Below are 22219 nucleotides of genomic sequence, written 5' to 3'. Positions count from 1 at the left end.
TGGACTGCAGTCTGAGCCCTGCTGTTTTTTTAATTTAATTTTTAAATTTTTGTTTTTGTTTTGTGTGGTTTGTGATTGTATGTGAAATTGTTTATTTTTATTGCTCTATTGCTGGACTGTGGATGACCTTTCATTTTACTGCACATCTTGTATGTGTATGTGACAAATAAACTTGACTTGACTTGACTTATACCTGATGCAGAGAAGCTTGGGCAACCCTGCCAGCCAGCTACCTGCAGTGGGTTGGGCAGCGTGTGAACCATGTCAGAGCAGAAAGAGCAACTCCACTTCAGGCTCTCCTTTGATAAACCTTTTATTTTGACTGAGATTTGGTCCCCTTAAGGTCTTAAGAGTTAGATATAGCTCTGAGGGCTAACGGAATCAAGGGATATGGGGAGAAAGCAGGAACGGGGTACTGATTTTGGATGGTCAGCCATGATCATATTGAATGCTGCGTTGGCTCAAAAGGCCGAATGGCCTACTCCTGCACCTATTTTCTATGTTTCTATAAGATGATAAGTGATAGGAGCAGAATTAGGCCATTCGGCCCATTATGTCTATTCCGCCATTCAATCATGGGTGATCTATCTCTCCCTCCTCACCCCATTCTCCTGCCTTCTTCCCATTACCCCTGACACCCATTGGAATACTTCAACAGTCGTAACAGAAGTATGGTGTAAGCCATGTCCTCTGGCTTAGTGACTATCAAAACCACTGAATGTCTGTGAATGTCTTTGCCATTCACAAATACTGAATAATATTTAAACATATTAAAAAATAATCAAACTATTAAAAAAGATATAAATATCAAAAGACATTTAGGCAGATTCATGAACAGGAAAGGATTAGATGGATATGAGCCAAAAGTGAGCATGTGGGACTAGTGTAGATGGGACGCATGAGTAAGTTGGGCTGAAGGGCCTGTTTCCGTGCTGTGTAGCTCTATAACTTTATTAAAATTAAAATATTAAACAAATTTGCCAGGACTCGAGGGCCTGACCTATAGGGAGAGGTTGAGCAGGCCAGGACTTTATTTCTTGGAACGCAGGAGGATGAGGGGTGTTCTTATGGAGGTGTACAAGATCATGAGACTAATAGATAGGATATGTTCACCCCTTTATCCAGAGTAGGGGAATCGAGAACCAGAGGACGTATGTTTAAGGTGAGGGGGGAATGATTTAATAAATACATGAGGGGTAACATTTTTATACAAAGGGTGGTGGGTGTATGGAATGAGCTGTTGGAGGAGGTAGTTGAGGCAGTTACTATCACAATATTTAAGAAATATTTAGACAGGTACATGGATAGGACAGGTTTAGAGGGAAATTAGCCAAACACAGGCAGGTGGGACTAGTGTAGATGGGGAATGTTGGCCGGTGTGGGCAAGTTGGGCCGAAAGGCCTGTTTCCACACTGTATGACTCTATTATTCTAAATAATTAAAAATGCTAAAAATCATTTAGTCTTCATTACTTCAAATGAGCTGTAACATGCTGATAGGCAATTACCAACTCGCAGAGAGACAAATGGAGTTGTTGAGCACCTGGCGTTCTAAAATGCAGCAGGATTAGCTCCCAGATTTCCCCTGGGGAATAGGTGGATGGTTAGTGTCCCATCTCTGCACTCCACAAGGAGTCCATTTACAAAACGTGGTGACAATGACAAGGCGCTCTCAGGTGGTAATCGTGTGAGTGGCCCTCAGGAGGGATTTAGATGTCAAACTGGCCCTTCCCACAAAAATGGTGTGCATTACACTGGTGTAGTTCCATTCTCGGTCTCATGGTGGCTCTACATCATCACTGCGGTTAGGTGGCTACAGTTAAGAGTAAGGCAAGTCCATATTGACCATTTCCAATGTTAAAATGGAAATAAGAATTGATAACGAACGTAGGGGACTGTCATGCCAATATAGCTTGCTTTGAATATTTTCCACTGTTAGCCTCAATTTCACATGAGTCAAGCTTAGTCTTCACTCATAATGTTCGAATGCCAAAGGGAATGGGGAATTAATTCACATAGATAATTTTAAATTCAAAAATGATTTGGCATCACATTAACTAATGAGACTGTCAGAAATACCACGGCTTCCTCTCCAACAGTCTCCTTTCTCCAGTCTTATGTGACGAACTATCAGATGAAACTAACCATTATATTGGTGGACAAAAAGAAATGTGATGGCTAAATATGTAATGGTTTCAATGGAGGGATCGGGACCTGTGGATCTGAGGATAGGACATCCTCTCTTTTCAAGTTAAAGAAGCCATTTGGATACAGGAACAAAGTTACTGATATGAGTTTGCTGACAAACAGAAGACATTGCAAACCTTGGATGACACTCCAGGGTTTGCTGGAGTTTGGACATAGGTTAATAGAGTGAACAGTTTGGTGGCAAAAGCAGTTCAACATGCAGTAGTATATTCTGTAATAGAAAGAATTGTTGAGCCACTCTACGAGATGTTGGGAAGATCAGAGCCGCCAAAGGCAATAGAACAGAGACTTGCCATGTGTTGGCTAAAAGGCACACAGCTTTGTCATTTGCATGAAATGCACTGGCCAGTCCACTAAAAGGATGTCTTTCTGATTTGCTGCTTCCAATCTGGTGCAGAGGATATCCAGGTTAGAACCCATCCCGAGAAGTTAGAGAAAGTTAGATTATTGTAGTATGGTAAAGAGTCCAGTCAATGGCTGTCAGGATCACAATGTTTGGGGCTGTACCATCAGATATTGTATTTTCAATCTTCACATCTCCACATGGTAATAAAAGTATTCCACAATTGGTGTCCAAGTTCCATTGTCATTGGGTTTTCGTGCGGAATATGGAACATTTCCGAACTTAAATACACCAGAGTAATTGATTATCATCAGAGTTATACCACAATAAAAAAACTTTGAGTTGTTTGTTTTGAAGTAATGAGGAACCTAAATAATTAGGAGGATGGATTGCAGTGATGGAACAAATTCTGTCCTCATCAGCATCGTCCTAATCAAACCAATGACACTGGGTCAGATACTATGGCAATGAGTGGATTCAATACTGCTGAATGAGATCAGATTCCATTTGAATCAATAGACTGAAGCTGAAACTGAGCCCCTGTGTATAGATGATACACACTGGTGGTAAATCATTTAGTGTAATGGTCTCCCACATGACTATATTGTGGAATAAAGCACAAAGCTGAATTAAAATCCATTTGAAGAATCGCTCCCAATCTTTGACTGAAAAGCTTTGACACGAAATTTCCTGTCAAAACAACAGTGATGCCAATGGCACTTAGTGCTGTTCATGAGACGGTTCACACAGTGACATCAGACAAGGCCAGATGCAAAGTTAAATGCAAACATCCAAAAGCTGTCAGGTGTTGAAGGTAGACGCAAAATGCTGGAGTAACTCAGCGGGACAGGCAGCATCTCTGGAGAGAAGGAATGGGTGACATTTCAGGTCGAGACCCTTCTTCAGACATCACGTCACGTGTTTGATGAATAAAGCTTCTACAGTCAGGCTCACCATTGAACAGTGTGAGATGGTGTCATTTTCAAGCAAAGGGGGGCAAGAACTAAAGAGAATTCAAGTACCAAATGGAAAGGTTGGAGATGAAGGGAAATGAAATACTGCAGATGCTGGAAATCTGAAATAAAAACAGAAAATGCGGAAACACGCAGGTTAGGCAACCTTTATGGAATAAGAAAAGGTTAATGTTTTCAATCGATGAAGGGTTATCAACCGTAAAAATTAACACTATTTCTCTCCCCACTCAGTGTTTCCAGCATTTTCTGCTTTAATTGAAGGGCCGTTCTCTGTGAGGAAGTGTAAATGGATGTGGAGCAGTTTCTCTATAAAATGGGTGTGGGAGTAACAGAATATTGTTGTGAACCAGGAACCAGGAAGAATGACTTGACGATGGGGCATTGTGTTGGGAATTGATGGCATTAAATGGCAATTTCCCTGTCACAGCAGAAAATCACATAATTAAAGCTTCAAAAATACATTACCTAAAAAAATTACAAATAGGTAATAGATTAAAAAAATATTTTCTCTGACATTCCTAATAATGCCACAGCAATATGGTGCCCTATGTAAATACATTTTACATTTCCTCTTCAAGCATGCATTAGTTTTAGTTTTAATCCATTACAAGTGATGGAATGTGGGAGCTATAGATAATTCACAAAGCTGAAGCCTGCTATTGGTTTTATCATCACAGCTGCTATCAATCAGGGCCTTTGGAGAAAAAGCATTTTGGGTTTGATTCAGATATTGGGTCAGCTTTTGTGAGTTTTCTAATTGTAACCAATTATTTCAGAGAACTAATTGCATTGTGCCTAAATTTACCATGCAGATATTAATCTGATAGATTTCATCACCTATTCACTGTAGAATTTATCTAATTTATATTCTATTGGAACTAGTGGAATAAAAGAGATAGTCATTTTGTTCTTCTAAATTAACTACCTGCCTGGTAGATTCTTGATTAGTACAGGTGTCAGGGCTTATGGGGCGAAGGCAGGAGAATGGGGTTCAGAGGGAATGATAGATCAGCCATGATTGAATGGTGGTATAGACTTGATTGGCCGAATGACTAATTCTGCTCCTATAACTTATGAACAGCCTTATTGATTATGCGATCAAAGTCATAAACCCCACATTATTTGTATATTATATTATGGCTGGAGCCTCCTATGTACACTGAAGACTAAGACCTCAGGCAGAAGACTGACTAAGATCTCAGGCAGAAGACAGGCAGAAGAAGACAAATTCCATTTCACAATCCAATTTTCTAAAAGAGAACTACTAAGTACCAGCAAGTCCTAAACTAATTTTACTGATGCCCACTATTAGCCAGCTCCATTAAAAAAATCCAGGATTCACCAAGGCTGACAACCAGGCTGATACATTCAGCGCAGGTTATTCCAGGCCTTTGTAAATCAAACAATTGATATTTAGAGTTTAGTTGAGGAGGTGGAGAAACTATTCAGGAGACAGAAAAGTCAGAAATCTCCAGGACCGGACAATGTTTCCCTCTCTACCCTCAAGCTCTGTGCTGAACAACTGGCACCAGTCTACACAAATATTTTCAACGAGTCCCTGCAAATCTGCACTGTCCCTGCCTGCTTCAAAGTCTCCACTATTGTTCCTGTAACCAAAAAGCCAAGGATTACTGGTTTTAATGACTACAGGCCTGTCGCTCTGACCTCTGTGATCATGAAGACCGTTGAAAGACGTGCTGGCCCAGCTGAAAAATATCATAAACCCCCTGCTGGACCCCCTGCAGTTTGCATACCGGGCCAATAGATCAGTGGATGATGCAGTCAACCTAGGCCTGCACTTCATCCTCCAGCACCTAGACCGCCAGGGGACCTATGCAAGGATTTTGTTTGTGAATTTTAGCTCTGCATTCAACACCATTGTGCCAGAGCTACTACACTCCAAACTCTCCCAGTTGATTGTGCCTGAACCCCTCTGTCAGTGGATCATCAACTTCCTGACAGACAGGAAGTCCTGAGGCTGCTAAAGCACTTCTCGGACCCGCTGACCCTCAGCATAAGAGCACCGCAAGGCTGCGTACCCTCCCCTCTCCTTTACTCTCTCTCTACACCAACAATTGCACCTCCACAGACTCCTCTGTCAAGCTCCGCAAGTTTGCGGATGACACTACCCTGATTGGACTGATCCAGGAGGAATCTGCCTACAGACAGGAAGTGACACAGCTGGCATCCTGGTGCCATCGCAACAACCTGGAGCTCAATGCTCTTAAGACAGTGGATTTGATTGTAGACTTTAGGAGAGCTTCCCCTCCCCTTCCCCCACTCACCATCAACAACACCACAGTCACACCTGTGGAGTCATATAAGTTCATTGGAACCATTATCTCCAGGGATCTTAAATGGGAGGCCACCATTGACTTCACAGTCAAAAAGGCCCAACAGAGGATGTACTTCCTTCGCCAGTTGAGAAAACACAATCCGCCACAGGCAATGATGGTGCAGTTTTATATTGCCATCATAGAGTCCGTCCTCACCTTCTCCATCATGGTCTGGTTTGGCTCAGCCACCAAGCATGACATGCGGAGGCTGCAACGCATCGTTTGATCAGCTGAGAAGGTTGTTGGATGCAACCTCCCCCCATCGATGAACTGTACACTGCAAGGGCCAGGAAGAAAGTGGGGAAGATCATCTCTGACCTCTCACCCTGGCCACAATCTCTTTGAAGCACTTCCCTCTGGAAGGCAACTTCGGACTGTCAAAGCCGCCACAGCCAGACATAAAAACAAATTTTTTTCCATGAGCAGTAGCTCTACTCAACAGCCAAAAATCCGTAGCCTCCTTGTGCTCTGGTATTTTATTTAATTCTTCACATGTTTAAATTATAATGTTTTATTTTTAATTGTCTACTGTATATCGTGTTGTTACTTGTGAGCAAAGCACCAAGGCAAATTCCTTGTATGTATACATACTTAGCTAATAAAATTTACACAATTCAATTCAATTCGGACTGAAGGTGGCTGCACAAGGCTGATGCTTGTTTGGCCAGTATGAGTCTTATTGTAATATAACTGGATCTAGTGTCCTCACAGTCACAAATCACAATATTGAAACAGGGTCAATTATTCCTGGGTAACTCAATAGACCTGGGGCTGTCTATGGCTTTCCTTATTGACTCTGAGGGGTCAGAGAGTCTCCATGTTCAATCCCTGGCAGCTTTAATCTTTGGAGCAGATCTAATGAAAAGTTATCAAACCTGAAATGTTAATTCTCATTCTCTCCCTTTCTTTGCTGCCTGATCCCGTGCAGTATTTCCAGCACTTTTTATTTTTATTTCACACTTTCAGCATTTGCAATTTTTAAACCTTTTACTTCCGTCCTGATCTTCAGCAGTCAGTACAGTGACGGAAACAGCAGTCTTTGCTTCATCTTGGTCCAATGTGAGAAAAGGGGAAAATATAAGCCACCATTTGAATGACTTAGAAGTTCTTTGCAAATAGTTTTTAAATCCTATTATTTTGCTCAGAATTTGTGTATATATTATGCACAGACCACGAGAAACATGAAGCCAAACACACTACCCTGTAAGAATGCGTGTGGCTAAAATGCTGCTTCAGGCAGTTAGCTTGTTGTCAGATGCTTTCACATATTCGTTGTGAGTCATAATTCTGTCCTGAAGTTTTTATTTTCATGAAGCATGAGGCACAGGCCAATGGAAACTGTGAGCTTATGTAAATAGTCTAGTACTTCTAACTGTGTACGATAGCAAGGCTCAGTTTCTACAGCATAAAAATAAACTTTAAAACATTGGAAGTGTGATACTCCATCTGGAATACCTCTCTCAATACACAGTTTTCGTTCCATTACCATTTATTTTAATGGTGACATGCAGACACTGGAATCTAGAGCAAAAAATAAACTGCTGGAGGAACTCAACAGGTCGGAAATGAACACTTGCATTTCTGATCAAGGCCCTTCATCCATTTATTTTAAACTGAAATTATGGACTAGCCTGAAATCATGTAACAAAGTGCAGACTAATTCATAACTAATCCAGATTTATGATATGGTTTATGATAAAGTTTCCAAGGATTATAATATGGTGCATTAGCCGGCACATCCCATTTTATTAACATCTGACGTTAAACCTAGGTCAGCTTAAAATTAGTTCCGTTGTTGCTACCTTTATGGATCATGCCATATTTCCTAAGCAAAGATCACGTCTCTACCCACTCCAAAGCCTGAATGCTTTTCCCCTCCTTCTTTGTGTCATTGCCTCCACCTATGCTTGATGGTTGTTGCAGTCCTTTTTTTACCGGCTGAATACCAAAGTTCTGAACTATTTATTATTTATGAACACTTGCATTTCTGATCAAGGCCCTTCATCCATTTATTATTTAAAATAAATAGTTGATCTAACTCATTGGCCTTAAGGATAATAAAGTGGGAAATGGAACAAGCCATACTCATGAAGTAGACTTGTTCCTCTGCATTTCTGGCTGAAATACATTGCTGCAGTAGAGTAAGAAAAAAGGATCTTTACTGAAGAAGGGTCTCGACCCGAAACGTCGCTCATTCCTTCTCTCCAGAGTTGATGCCTGTCCCGCTGAGTTACTTCAGCTTTTTGTGTCTACCTTCGGATTATAATTAGATAACAGACCATGGATGGCAAAAGTGAAAGCTTTCATTCCTCTTATTTGGCACAAAAATAGATGCACTTTTTTAATTAACAAAAACATATTTTCTTCCTTATCTTTGTCATTGACTGATGCAGTGCTGAGGTTGATTAAGCCACAGTTCCAGTTCATGGATGAACATTGACCAAAGATTGCACTGAAAGACAATGTTTCTCATACCTTATAGACACTGAACTGCAGATGCTGACTTACAAGAAAAGACAGAATGTGCGGGAGTAACTCAGTGGATCAGGCATCATCCCTAAAGAACATAAATAAGTGACATTTTGGGTTGGGAACCATTCATCAGACCGAGTTTGAAGAAGGGTCCCAATCCGAAACGTCGCTTATCCATGTTGTCCGGAGATGCTGCCTGACCTGCTGAGTTACACCAGCACTTTCTGGCTTTCTCATAACTTCCTATGTGCAACAAAATGTATTAGAGTCTCACCACCAGCAAAGCAGTCATGGCTAAACCATCAGTTCTGATAAGCAAGTGAGCACATCCTGACTACTTAAGGTAGAAGGAGAAACAGTTTGTTGTTTGCGGAGGCACTCACCATTTGTGAAAGACAATTCTTTTAGCAGTTCCTCCTCTCTGGAAGCATCCAGAGTGAACTCTGTGAAGGAAGGCTCTGCAGCCGGCTGGAAGGTTTTCAAAGATTCAGTGGCCATTCGGATCCTGAAACACAAATATTGTATCAGTCATCGAGTCTTTTCTTCATGCAGATAAAGAGGACAAAAGACAAATGGAAAAGAATGCCTTTGCCAGAGATGTGTAGTACCATGAACACAATGTCAAAGAAAAAAAAGAAAGAGCTTTTCCTTCTGTTGAAAAGGTAAGAAGGCTCAGGATTGTAAATCATACAATGTATTTTTCTTCTGTGTCATCGATTTGAATACTGGAGTAATTAAGTCTTACTGCAATTGTGCAGGACCTTAATGTGACTACGCCTGGGGTATTGTATACAGATTTGGTTTCCTTCCCACAGAAACGATGTACATGGCATAAAGTGAGATCCTTTAGACTGATTTCAGAAATAAGGGGGAGACTGGAACTGCACTCTCGAGAGTTTAGAAAACTTGGAGATCTAATTGGAATTTACAAAATTGGTAAAGGGCTTTTTGTCCCCAAAGTAAACTTTATTCAGAATAATACAAATATATACAAAACAAGAGCAGTGCAAAGACTCTTCCAACCTTGGCGGCTATATACATATACACTAAGGTATTATTTGGTCGTGTTCACAAAACTATCATCATACCAGGCACCATTGCCACTTATGTGGCCCCCTAGGGTGATATCCCTTCCGTTGTTTGAGGGACGTCTCCACCAGACCCTGCCCGACAATGTCCAGCAGCAGAAGGATCCCATTGTCAGACTGAATGCAAGGACTTTGCCTCCCCTGTTTAAGGAGGAACAGTGCAAAGAACGGGCACGGTGGTGCAGCAGTAGAGTTGCTGCCTTACAACGCTTGCAGCGCCGGAGACCCGGGTTCAATCCCGACTACGGGTGCTGTCTGTACGGAGTTTGTACGTTCTCCCCGTGACTGCGTGGGTTTTCTCCAAGATCTTCGGTTTCCTCCTACACTCCAAAGATGTACAGGTTGGTAGTATATGTAAATTGGCTTGGTGCATATGTAAATTGTCCCTAGTGTGGGTAGGATAATGTGCGGGCATTGCTGGTCAGTGCGCACTCGGTGGGCCGAAGGGCCAGTTTCCTCGCTGTATCTCTAAACTAAACTAAACAAAAGGAGTTTAGAACCAAGGTCACAATGTTGGATAATAGTTGGGTTGTTTGGACTGGAGTGGGGAGCAATTTCTTTACTCAAAGGGTGATAAATCTTTGGAATTCTCCTTCCATGAGGCTCAGTTGTTGGGTTCCTACAAAACAGATATTTCTGGATATTAATTGAATCATGGGGTCTGAAGATAGTATAGGAAAATTAGCATTGAAGTGGAAGTTCAGCCAGAATGTCTATAAAATGACCATTCAGCCTTCTCCTGCTCAAACCTCTTGTTTTTATGGAATGGCCTCCTCCTGCACCTATTTTCTATGTTTCTGATTCTATGAATATTCCTTGAAGTCCTAAACTAAATGCTCTGTGAACTTGGGAAGATCTTGTTCTCAACAGAATAGCCATGGACTGACCCAAATTCTGTTTCCACATTATGGAGAGGTGTGAAAGCAGTTTCTAGCCCACAGATGTAACCTATACCTCTCAGGCAATGAATTGATTTCAGAGATTTACAGGTGTCAAAGGTTATGGGGAGAAGGCAGGAGGATGGGGTTAGGAGGGAGAGATAAATCAGCCATGATTGAATGGCGAGTAGACTTGATGGCCTTGAATGGCCTGATTCTGCTCCCATCACATGATCAAGTGCTGCCTCTAAATGTGGCATTTATCATCAAGGATCCCCACCTTCCGAGCCATGGCTTCTTTTTGCTGCTACCATCGGGCAGGATTTACAGAAACCTAAAGTCCCATGCCACCAGGTTCAGGAAAACCTTGCCTACAAACATCAGGTTCTTGAACTGAGTTGCACAGCCCTAATCCTACCTCAGTAACAAAACATTGTAGATCACCTCTTGCACTATTGTGGACTTATTTTCTAATTGTGTTTTGCACCACTTGTTCTTGTTTTTGCACAGTCATTTTTCTTTTCACTGTCTTGTGCAATGTACATATGATTCATGTTTTGCATGTTGCCCAAGTGGATGTGCCTGTGATGCTGCTGCAAGTATGATTTTCATTGTATCCTGTACCTCACTAAACATGCGACAATAAACATGACCTGACTTGACGTTAGACATTTAAGATAAAAAAACAAGAAAACGCTTCAACTTTTTGAAAGTTTAGAAAATATTCACACTTTGTAAAGAAAAATAAATTGTTTGCATGCTTCCCAGTTACTCGTTTTTGCTATAATCAGAGAATAAAATCCTATGGAGGCAAATAGACTCAGCGACCTTGCCAGTAAATGGTGGAACAAGCTTCAGGGATTGAATGGACTGCTGAACATGATTGTAACATCCGCCCTAACTGAAAAAATTATTATTAAAGCCATTAACAAGTTACCATCACCATATTGATTAAACCAGGTGGCTGTGTATAGTTTGCAAAGTTTTCCACCACAGCTTCATTGCAGTTTAACTTCAACAGTAGCATTAACGCAATCATTCCATTTGTGTGTTTTTGTTTGTTTCAAGGTTCAAGGTTTGTTTATTGTCACCTGTGTCTGCTTGTGTGGGATGGGAACGATGAGACAGGAGTCCAGGGATAGAAAGGGGTGTGGAGGTGTTGGATGAAAGCTAAGGCTTTCATGAGCTACTGTTGGCCCTGAACGCTAAAAGCTTGGTAATTTTCATTCCTAATATAGAATACAACTATTCCTACCCATGATTGTGCTCTACGCCACACTGTGTGTTCTAAAATAATTCTGCTGATGGGGTGGACTCAGTTGGCAGGAAACCAACCATAAATTGAATTTCAGTTTTACTGAGTACATGTGCAATCAAATATGACTTTTCCTGCTCTAGGTTATTTGAAAATTTTACAGCAAATTTTACAGTCAACCGTGATCTAATCAAGCAAGTTGTTCAGAGCTGTGGCTCAGTGATCACTGTATAGCTGATGTTGGTTGTGTTGTACTCACCACAACCCCCTACTCTTCAGAATTCAAGGGGAGGGGAGGTGATGGAGCATCTGACAATCTCCCACAATCTTGATTCATATTTGGCCATTAAGAACTATTGTGCTCCAAATTTTGGCTCTGTTAAGTAGTGGTTGGAAGTCAAGCGCAATCCTTTTTGGGGTAGGACTAAATGCATCAACTTTTCTACAATTAATGTTTCCTCATAGGCCTATTCACAGAAATTACTCCTCCATTTCCATAAATCCAGCTATATGCACAACTCTCTCTTCCAACTTATGGATGCACTATTTATGGAAATGGAGAGATTTAACTTATTGTGAGAGTCATTTAGTATTTACTTAGCTTTCCCTTAAAATTTTGAAGGAAAGTTAGGTTTGAAATTGGTGCGATAAATGTAGGTGCAGCTCATCAATCGCCCATCTCCACACCCAGGAACATCACACAATGAAGAAGGGGCTCGACCCGAAACGTCACCCATTCCATCTCTCCAGAGATGCTGCCTGTCCCGCTGAGTTGCTCCAGCTTTTTGTGTCTATCTTCACACAATGAAAAGGATACTCCGCGGTGAGCCAGTGCCACCCTCTGTCGAGGTATGGTGGTTTCCTTAAAAGTACAGTTCAATTTATACTCAACATGAAATATCAGAGGCACATCCTGGCAGTGCCACATTCAGTGAACTATGGAGAATAAGATTTGTCAACCCACCTGGTGTGCAGTTGCTTTGCTGTCTGAACAAAGCAAGATTGGTCTGTCTCCTTCAGAACCTCTTGTGCATAACCCACCAATCCACTATTTTCCAACATTCCCTGATATTCATCCATTTGGCATTGCAATCTCTCCAGCTTTGATGTACGGCTGTCCTCAATCGACTTGATAAGCTTCAATTTGCGCTGTTCCAAGATGCTGCACAGCTTGTCAATTAAATTAGTAGCGTCCATTCTTGACTTCTCTCCATTGTTCTACAAGAAAGAAAGTTAAATGTGAAAGGGTTGTGTATTCATGTAATGTTTCACCTAATTTGTTCCATCCCATGAAAGGCACAAAATGGCTGGAGTAACTCAGTGGGCAGGCAGCATCTCTGGAGAACATGAATAGGTGAAGCTTCTGAAGTCTGAAGAAGGGTCCCAACTCGAATCATCCCCTTTCTCTGTTCTCCAGAATTGCTGCCTGACCTTCTGAGTTACTCCAATATTTAGTGTCTTTCTTTGGTATTCTAGCATCTGCAGTTTGTTGATATTACATTGTTGCATTCTATACCTGATAGACTGTTACATTGGTTGACTTTAGTGCAAACTAAAACCTTCTTCCATCTGAATTTAGCTTTAAGACCCATGATAGCGCTGGTTTAGTGCTGGAAATATTATGCCTCTGGCCTATCAATCTTGACAAAGCATCCTTTACGCTCCAAGAAGATTCAGTTAGCGGAGGGCTTTTGTTAAATCTGAGAACCTGGAATGTCACTGCTTGGCAGGTCTGAGACAGCACTCGCTGCATACTTCACAGAGTAATTAACTGAATTATTTAGTGGATCTTATTAGTGAGGGATTTATTAACACTGCCCTCTTCCTCCACAGGTAAACCTATTATTTCAAAACTGCATTCCGCCCGCACTTTAAAATCAATCAGACTAGGCTATCATGCTCATCAGCATATTGATTGCTTTATCTAAACATTTCCAGAGAAAGATTTCTATACTGTTAGTATGTTAATACTGAATGGGGATAACTGTCAATTTTTTGCTGGTGCTCTATGACAGGCCTTGCTGCAGTAGTTAACCATCATAACACCAATATTTCTCCAGAAGGAAAATTACCGATGATGCAGGAAGCCTGTAATCAGACACAAAGTCCTAAAATAACTCAACAGAGTCTAGGATCATTTTGTGGCTAGAGAAACAGAGGACATTTTAATTCTGATGAAAGAACACTGAGCTGCAATGTTAACTGTCTCTCTCTCCACATATGTGGCCCAGTTTGCTGAGTAACGCTTGCATTCTCTGCTTTATATCATTGAACCACAGATCTCCTTAGCCCTGTTTTGAATTATGTCTACCCATCCCCTTAGGGATCTCTGGCCAACCATTGCAGCAAATGGATAGAACATGCATGCTTGTGCTTAAAAAATGCAACTAGAAAGCTGCAACCGACGAAGTGCTGCACCATGAAAAATGGTTCTTTCTTTATTTCACACCTTTCAGTCTGTAGACAGTGAAGTCGCTGTGAAATATAGCCACTTTGGCAGATTACAATTATAGCAGCCAATATGCACACAGCAAGGTTCCACCAACTGCTGTGCGATGAGAGTAGAGTTATTTCAGCGAAGTTGTGTGAAGGATAAATATTGGCCAAGGCAACAGGGAAAGATGCCCTGCACCTTTGTGAAATAGTGCCATTAGAATTTTTAGTTCCGCCTGAGAGAGCAGACACTCTACCCCTTTCCAAAAGACTGCATCTTCAGCAGCTCACTACTAGACTGTCCACCAGACTAGATTTCCGTGCTCTAGTCTCTGAAGTTGGATTTAAACCAGGAGGTTTCTGTCAGAAACATACATCTACCTATGGAGACGTGGCACACACACTTTAAATTCAAACAGATAGGCATCCAGTCTGAAGACGTGTCTCAACATAAAATGTCATCTGACCATTTACCTCCACAGATACTGCTTGACCTTTTGAGTTCCTCCAGCAATATGTTTAATACTCAGCCACCCATTGAAAGGCCCTCCTAAATATTGCACCTGGGTAGACCTTGGAAATCAATAGTCAAGGGTCTATTCCTCCTCCTCACTCCCCAGCTGAAATGTAACCCCAGGCCTTAGGGTTTTTCAAGTGAGAAGTGGGTAGCCAGCACTTTCGAATCAACCCGATCATTCTTATTTTATGGTAGTTTTGTTTAGTTTACTTTAGTTTAGTGATACAATCAGAGCAAAAACATGCTCTTCAGCCCACCGTGTCCATGCTGATCAGCAACCCCTTGCACACTAACACTATCTTACACACACTAGGGATAATTTAGTTATACCAAGCCAATTAGCCTACAAATCTGTACGTCTTTGGAGTGTGGGAGGAAACCGGAGATCCCGGAGAAAACCCACACAGGTCACGGGGAGATCGTGCAAACTCCATACAGACAAGTCCCCGTAGTTAGGGTCGACCCGGGTCTCTGGTGCTGTAAGGCAGCAACTCTACCTCCGCGCCACAGTGCCACCCTAATGATAGCATCATTAAAAATTGGTAGATATACCCGAGTCTCCTTCAAGCCTGGTAGTGATGGATGGTGTTGACATTGTTGAGCTATGAGTGGGATTGGAGGAGGCGAGTGGCTTGTGATGCTCACACGTCTTTGTTAAATGACAAATCAACCACGTGTTTTATTGAGAGTGACATTGAAACATAAATACTACGGATACAGCCAAGGCTGCTTTTGTAGGACTTCAAATGGTCAATTTTATCTACCCATAATGTCAAGCGGTGAGGTGCTAATATGCACACAGCAAGGTTTCACCAACTGCTGTGCGATGAGAGTAGAGTCTTTCAGTGAAGTTGTGTGAAGGATAAATATTGGCCAGGGCAACAGGGACGAGGTGAGTGAGAAACGGGTTAAATGCAAGGCAGCTGCTGTTGCCAGATCAGAGGACAGAGCTCTATGAAAGACCCTTAAGAATTATCAACCCTCGTGGTACCCGTTCTAAGTCAAATTTAATAAGAGTGCAGAAACCAGAGAAAAATAAATTAAATGACTGATTGGTCTCCAATCAGAGCAAAACACAAAATGCAATAATTGGATTTTCACTGTTCAATTTCCACTGAATCTCTGAAGAACTTGACAAAGTAATGGAAAACTAATAATTTTCTGTGCCAATTTGGGGAAATCCCCAGTCTTTACCAGCTGGTGTTTCCTGTTAAACTCACCAGGATCTACTTCCTGCATTCCTATGAAATTCAGTTTTAGCATTCCCTTTAAATTTACACAAATGGGTCAGTGGAAAATGTTTTACACCACTGTGTAATCTCAAAACAAAAGTGAATTAGCAGTGTATTATGATATTAATAGGAATAACATACAATAATCCAGAAAATCTACTGAGCACCAAAGTCCTGAGAGTGCTGGATTTTTACTGTAGATGAATGATGCACCTTGTGGCAATCAAAGGAGGAACTCACTGTGTCTACCAGTTCTGAATCAAAGAGCCATGTGTTTAAGCCTATAAGACTCCAGTCCAAAATCAGACCAGAGCTTGCTGCTAATGGCAAACTGCCCACATTTGCCACTAGCCTAAAATGAAAGAACAAGCTTAATCTTTATAAATGCACAGTTATGACATTGTGCACTCAAAGTAGCTTGGTCCTCAATGGTGAGGCCCTACAGGATTCCTCTTAAGCCAGTTGCTCAGGGTTAAGATTGAGTTCCAGCCTCAGGCTAAAGAAATTCCTCCTCTTCTCCTTTCTAAAGGTACATCCTTTGGGGGGTATCACAAAATGCTGGAGTAACTCAGCGGGTCAGGCAGCATCTCAGGAGAGAAGGAATGGGTGACATTTCGGGTCGAGACCCTTCTTCAAACTGAGGGACCGCTGTGAGGGAGGTGGGGGTAGAACAATGGACAATAAGGGGGGGTGCAAAGGACAATGGGGACCCGGCATGGGGGAACCGCTGTGGGGGAGGGGGGGGGCAAAAGGAGGAGCCGGCGTGCTTTGTAACTTTGTCAGCGCCATAGGTGGCTGCTATTTGTACATATTGTGTATGCAAGCAAAGAATCTCATTGTGCCAAGTCACATGTGACAATAACGTTTTTCTATTCCTATCCTTCTATTCTCAGGCTTAGCCCTCTGGTCCTGGATTCCCCCACTATGGGAAACATCCTCTCCACATCCACTCTATATAGGCCTCTCAGTATTCGATAAGTTTCAATGAGATCCCCCCTTATCTCAGCTGCACGGAGGCAGAGAGGAGGCAGAGAGGAGAGCTCTTCAGCGGGTAGTCCATAGAGCTCAGAAGACTATCGGAACACAGCTACCAGCCTTGGAGGGCATCTACACCACACGATGCCTCAGAAAAGCCACCAGCATTCACAAAGACTCCCCACACCCCTGCAATAGTCTGTTCGAAATTCTACCATCGGGCAGACACTACAAGGCCTTCTACGCCTGCACCTCCAGACTCAGGAACAGCTTCATCCCCAGGGCCATAGCTGCTATGAACCGGTCACATCACACAGTGAACCGGCACAGACCTACTTGAACTTTATTCTGTTTTAAAACTGTTTCTAATTTTGTTTCACTGGGTTGTATAAATTTATACTGATTAGCTAGTTAATTTATTGCATTGTATGGAAGGCGCATTCCCAATCTCGTTGTACCCATGTACAATGACAATAAAGATATATTGTATTGTATTGTATTGTATTGTATTGTAAACTCCAGCGAGAATAGGCCCAGAGTTATCAAATGCCCTTCATACATTAGACCAATCATCTCTAGGATCATTCTCATAAACCTTACTTTTATACTTTGGCCCTCTCAAAATGAACACTAACATTCCATTTGCCTACACCTTTATTCCTTCTACTAAAATACATGACCATACACTTTGCTACGCTGTATTCCCTTTGCCATTTTTTTGCCCACTCTCCTAACCTGTCCAAATCCTTGGCAGACTTCCTGCTTCCTCAACATTACCTGCCCCTCCACCAAACCTCATATCATCTCCACGAAGCCATCAATTCCATCATCCAGATCAGTAACAGAGTCATACAGCATGAAAACAGGCCCTTCGACACAATTTACCCACATCGACCAACATGTCCTATCGACACTATTCCCACCTGCCTGCATTTGGCCCATATCCCTCTAAACCTATCCTATCCATGTACATGTCTAAATGTTTCTTAAATGTTGCGATAGTATCTGCCTCGTCTACGTCATTCCATACACCCACTACCCTTTGTGTAAAAAAGTTACTGTTCAGGTTCCTATTAAATCTTTCCCCTACTCACCTTAATCCTATGTCCTCTGGTTCTCGATTCCCCTACTCTGAGCAAGAAACTCTTTGCCTTTACCTGATCTATTCCTCTCATGATTTTGTACACCTCAAAAAGATCACCCCCTCATCCTCCTTCGCTCCAAGGAATAGAGACCCAGCCTACTCAACCTTTCCCTACAGCTCAGGCTCTCGAATCCTGGCAACATCTTTGCAAACCTTCTCCGCAACCTTTCCAGCTTGACATCATTTTTCCTTTAACATGATGCCCATACTGAACACAATATCCAAATGTGGCCTCTTATCTTGTTTGACAGCCTCGCGTGCAACACCTTATCAAAGGCTTTATCTGCCTGATTTGTTTACAACCCAATGGCACGAACATTGAATTCTCCAATTTACACGTAACCCACAGTCCATCTTTCTCTTTTTCGCTCCTCGTATCCAACTGGGACCTGTTACTCACACCCTTTTTTCCAGAATACCCCCTATCGCCTAGTTTATTTCTCTTATCTACTCCATCTGAAAATTACACCCTCCTCCCCCCCTCCCCATGGCAACTGCTCACTTCTCCTCCGTTGTTTCCATCTGCCACTATCCCTTCGAATATAGTTCCACTCTTTACATTCCTTTGCTATCAGATTCCGGAATCTGCAGCTTCTGGCTCCCCGCCTATAACCTTCCAGCCCCTGTCGCTATCTCTACTCTTCCCTCCCCTACCTGACTGTTATTTTCCAATCAACCCTTCCTCACCTGCATCCACCTACCCCTTGTGTAGGAAAGAACTGCAGATGCTGGTTTAAATCGAAGGTAGACAACAAAATGCTGGACAATAGACAATAGACAATAGACAATAGGTGCAGGAGTAGGCCATTCAGCCCTTCAAGCCAGCACCGCCATTCAATGCGATCATGGCTGATCACTCTCAATCAGTACCCCGTTCCTGCCTTCTCCCCATACCCCCTCACTCCTCTATCCTTAAGAGCTCTATCCAGCTCTCTCTTGAAAGCATCCAACGAACTGGCCTCCACTGCCTTCTGAGGCAGAGAATTCCACACCTTCACCACCCTCTGACTGAAAAAGTTCTTCCTCATCTCCGTTCTAAATGGCCTACCCCTTATTCTTAAACTGTGGCCCCTTGTTCTGGACTCCCCCAACATTGGGAACATGTTATCTGCCTCTAATGTGTCCAATCCCCTAATTATCTTATATGTTTCAATAAGATCCCCCCTCATCCTTCTAAATTCCAGTGTATACAAGCCCAATCGCTCCAGCCTTTCAACATACGACAGTCCCGCCATTCCGGGAATTAACCTAGTGAACCTACGCTGCACGCCCTCCATAGCAAGAATATCCTTCCTCAAATTTGGAGACCAAAACTGCACACAGTACTCCAGGTGCGGTCTCACCAGGGCCCGGTACAACTGTAGAAGGACCTCTTTGCTCCTATACTCAACTCCTCTTGTTACAAAGGCCAACATTCCATTGGCTTTCTTCACTGCCTGCTGTACCTGCATGCTTCCTTTCATTGACTGATGCACTAGGACACCCAGATCTCGTTGAACTCCCCCTCCTCCTAACTTGACACCATTCAGATAATAATCTGCCTTTCTATTCTTACTTCCAAAGTGAATAACCTCACACTTATCTACATTAAACTGCATCTGCCATGTATCCGCCCACTCACACAACCTGTCCAAGTCACCCTGCAGCCTTATTGCATCTTCCTCACAATTCACACTACCCCCCAACTTAGTATCATCTGCAAATTTGCTAATGGTACTTTTAATCCCTTCGTCTAAGTCATTAATGTATATCGTAAATAGCTGGGGTCCCAGCACCGAACCTTGCGGTACCCCACTGGTCACTGCCTGCCATTCCGAAAGGGACCCATTTCCCCAGGCATTTCCCCTGGAGTAACTCAGCGGGACAGGCAGCATCCCTAGAGAGAAGGAATGGGTGACTTTTCGGGTCGGGTCTGAAGAAGGGTCTCGACCCAAATCGTCACCCATTCCTTCTCTCCAGAGATGCTGCCTGTCCCGCTGAGTTACTCCAGCATTTTGTGTCTACCTTCCACCTACCACATGCTGTCTCCCATCACAACCCATTCCTTCTCCTCCTCTTTAAACTGGCTACTTCCCCTCCGGTCTCTCTCTCTCTCTCTCTCGAGGGTGTCAACCAAAAACATTGGCCCTCCATGGATGCTGCCTGACCCACTGACATCGTCAAGCAGCTCTCCTTTTTTGGTTCCAGATTCCAGCATCTGCAGTCTTGTGTGCCTTGACCAAGTTTACGTTCCACTACTGGGCTCCACTAAAGGAGTCATCATCATAGAACAGTCCAACAAGTTTGGCACTTTTACTCTTCCTTGAGAATTGCAAACTTGGTGGCACACATGTTGGTAAATTCCAACAATTTCCTGCAAGATCCGACCCATAATCTAGTCATTTACATCATTGAAATTTATATTGGCCATTGCAATTCATTACAACAGTAACTGCAGTTAATTTGTGTTAACTGCTTTAGTAAAAAAAACAACGACTCAAAGTTTTTCTTTTAGGTGAAGTCAGAAACCCTTCAAATTTTAAGTTAATGACCTTTCATCAGTTGATGAAAACTGCAGGTGCTTAAAACCTGAAATAAGCAGAGCAGGCTTAATCCGTTCATTTCCAACACATTCTGTTTTCATAGGTCTGTGATCAGAAGAATAATGCCTGGGGAAATAAGATTCCTCACTACATTAAAGGTTTCATGTGGAGGTCAACATTGACATAGTTCCAAAGCAAAATAGAGTTGGGGCTCCCAACTCAAAATTAAGATTAGTATAAAGGACAGAGTACTTAATGATTCAGCTTAACATAGATAGGCTGCAGCCTTGTAATTGCTGATGTCAGTGTTGCGATTAAAACTAATCATTTGAAATTCTTCTGGGTAATTTTATTAAAGGTGTTATCCATTTATAAGGTATTGTATAATTAAGGGAGTTGCCTATTTAAAAGCTGCATTGCAATAAGGTTAAATGTACCTTTGGAAGGCAGCATGTCATGTGAGTAAGAGATGTAAGTGGCCTTAGCATGAATGTTATGGGATCCACTCAGCTTCAGAACTTCCTGTTAATTTGGCCAGTGCTTCGAATATTACAAGGTGGGCAAATTACTTACGGAAGCAGAATCCTGAAGAATATAACTGCCAAGGATGGTAGCCACTAGTCACAGATAGAGGGAGCAAATTTGTGTGATATTCCTACAGTGAACAAACTCCGAAGAGATGAATGGACACAAAGTGCTGGAGTAACTCAGCGGGTCAGGCAGCATCTCCAGAGAAAAAGTATGGGTGACGTTTCAGGTCGGAACCCGAAATGTCACTCATCCTTTTTCCCCACAGATGCTGCCTGACCCACTGAGTTACTCCAGCACTTTGTGACTATGTTTGGGATAGACTGAATGGATCGACTGAATAGTGATGAATGGAATCCACTGCACACGTGAGGAGCATCATAACAACAGTACATTCAAGGCCCACTGTATCCAATGAGAAAGCACCTATGAATCTGCGATGTAATATTGCGTCTTTGTAGGCTGGAGTTTATATGGGAAATACTGCAGGCTCTTTCCATTTATTACAGTTTTCAAAAGGGAAATCATATAATTTGTTAGTGTCTCTTTAAGAACAGAGTGCACCATCATTGTACCAGACACTGCCTGCAATAATGGTTGTTCTGTTGGTCGCTCTGTCATTAGCTCTAGTGACCAGCACCATGAAGGAGTCTTAAGGCACCACATGGGGGATGTAAAGCCATTAAAATAAATAGGTTAATACTTCTATTATCAGAATTTTAAGGGATATCAGCATCTATCTAGTTACAGTAAATTACCATTCTTGTATCCAGGCATATATTTGGCTGCTGCTGACATCTGCCCATGTTCTGTCCGTGCTTTAGACTGAAATAGATTATTTGCTTTCTCCTCCTGTTGCTTCAAAGAATATTATATTTGCCAAAAACAGGAAAACAAATGCTACAGGGCTACCACATTCTCTGGGTTGCTCCCCGCAATGAGAATGACAGAGGACATTTTAATGAAAAAGGTCCTTAACTGAAGCAGACTGCAAGCTGCGTCCGAAATTACGAAGGAAACGTACGGAAAATAATCTGCATATTTTTTCCTCGTTGACACCTTTGCATTACCAAGTTAATTAATATTTTGGTGATTAATTGATGTTAAGTTAAAACTTACACTAATTAGAAGGTGTTAGGCACATTAACCATAAGTGCACAAGAGAGTAGAATTCATACCAAATCATTTTATCTAAACACACAATAGAACTACTTCAGAGAAATACCAGGTTCAAACAGATTTTTTTAGAAAATGTGATCCTGCACTGTTTGATGCTTAAAGACCTTTCATTTAAAACTAGAAACTTCCATTTCAT

General features: G+C 42.1%; 1 protein-coding gene across 3 annotated transcripts in view; it reads right to left on the bottom strand.

Moving 5' to 3' along the window:
- The window catches only part of trim36 (tripartite motif containing 36), a 98284-nt gene that overhangs the window by 25877 nt on the left and 50188 nt on the right, over positions 1–22219 (bottom strand). For all 3 annotated transcript variants that reach the window (XM_078396327.1, XM_078396328.1, XM_078396329.1), the window contains 2 exons: positions 12518–12771; positions 8716–8837 (listed from right to left, as the gene is read on the bottom strand). In XM_078396327.1, the coding sequence (XP_078252453.1) occupies positions 8716–8837; positions 12518–12771 (376 nt within the window). The remainder of the gene's footprint in view (positions 1–8715; positions 8838–12517; positions 12772–22219) is intronic.

The sequence above is a fragment of the Rhinoraja longicauda genome, chromosome 3 (assembly GCF_053455715.1).
Source record: "Rhinoraja longicauda isolate Sanriku21f chromosome 3, sRhiLon1.1, whole genome shotgun sequence".
In the NCBI taxonomy this organism is placed as follows: Eukaryota; Metazoa; Chordata; class Chondrichthyes; order Rajiformes; family Arhynchobatidae; genus Rhinoraja; species Rhinoraja longicauda.
Note: the sequence above shows the minus strand (reverse complement) of the source record. Positions and strands in the feature narration are given on the sequence as shown.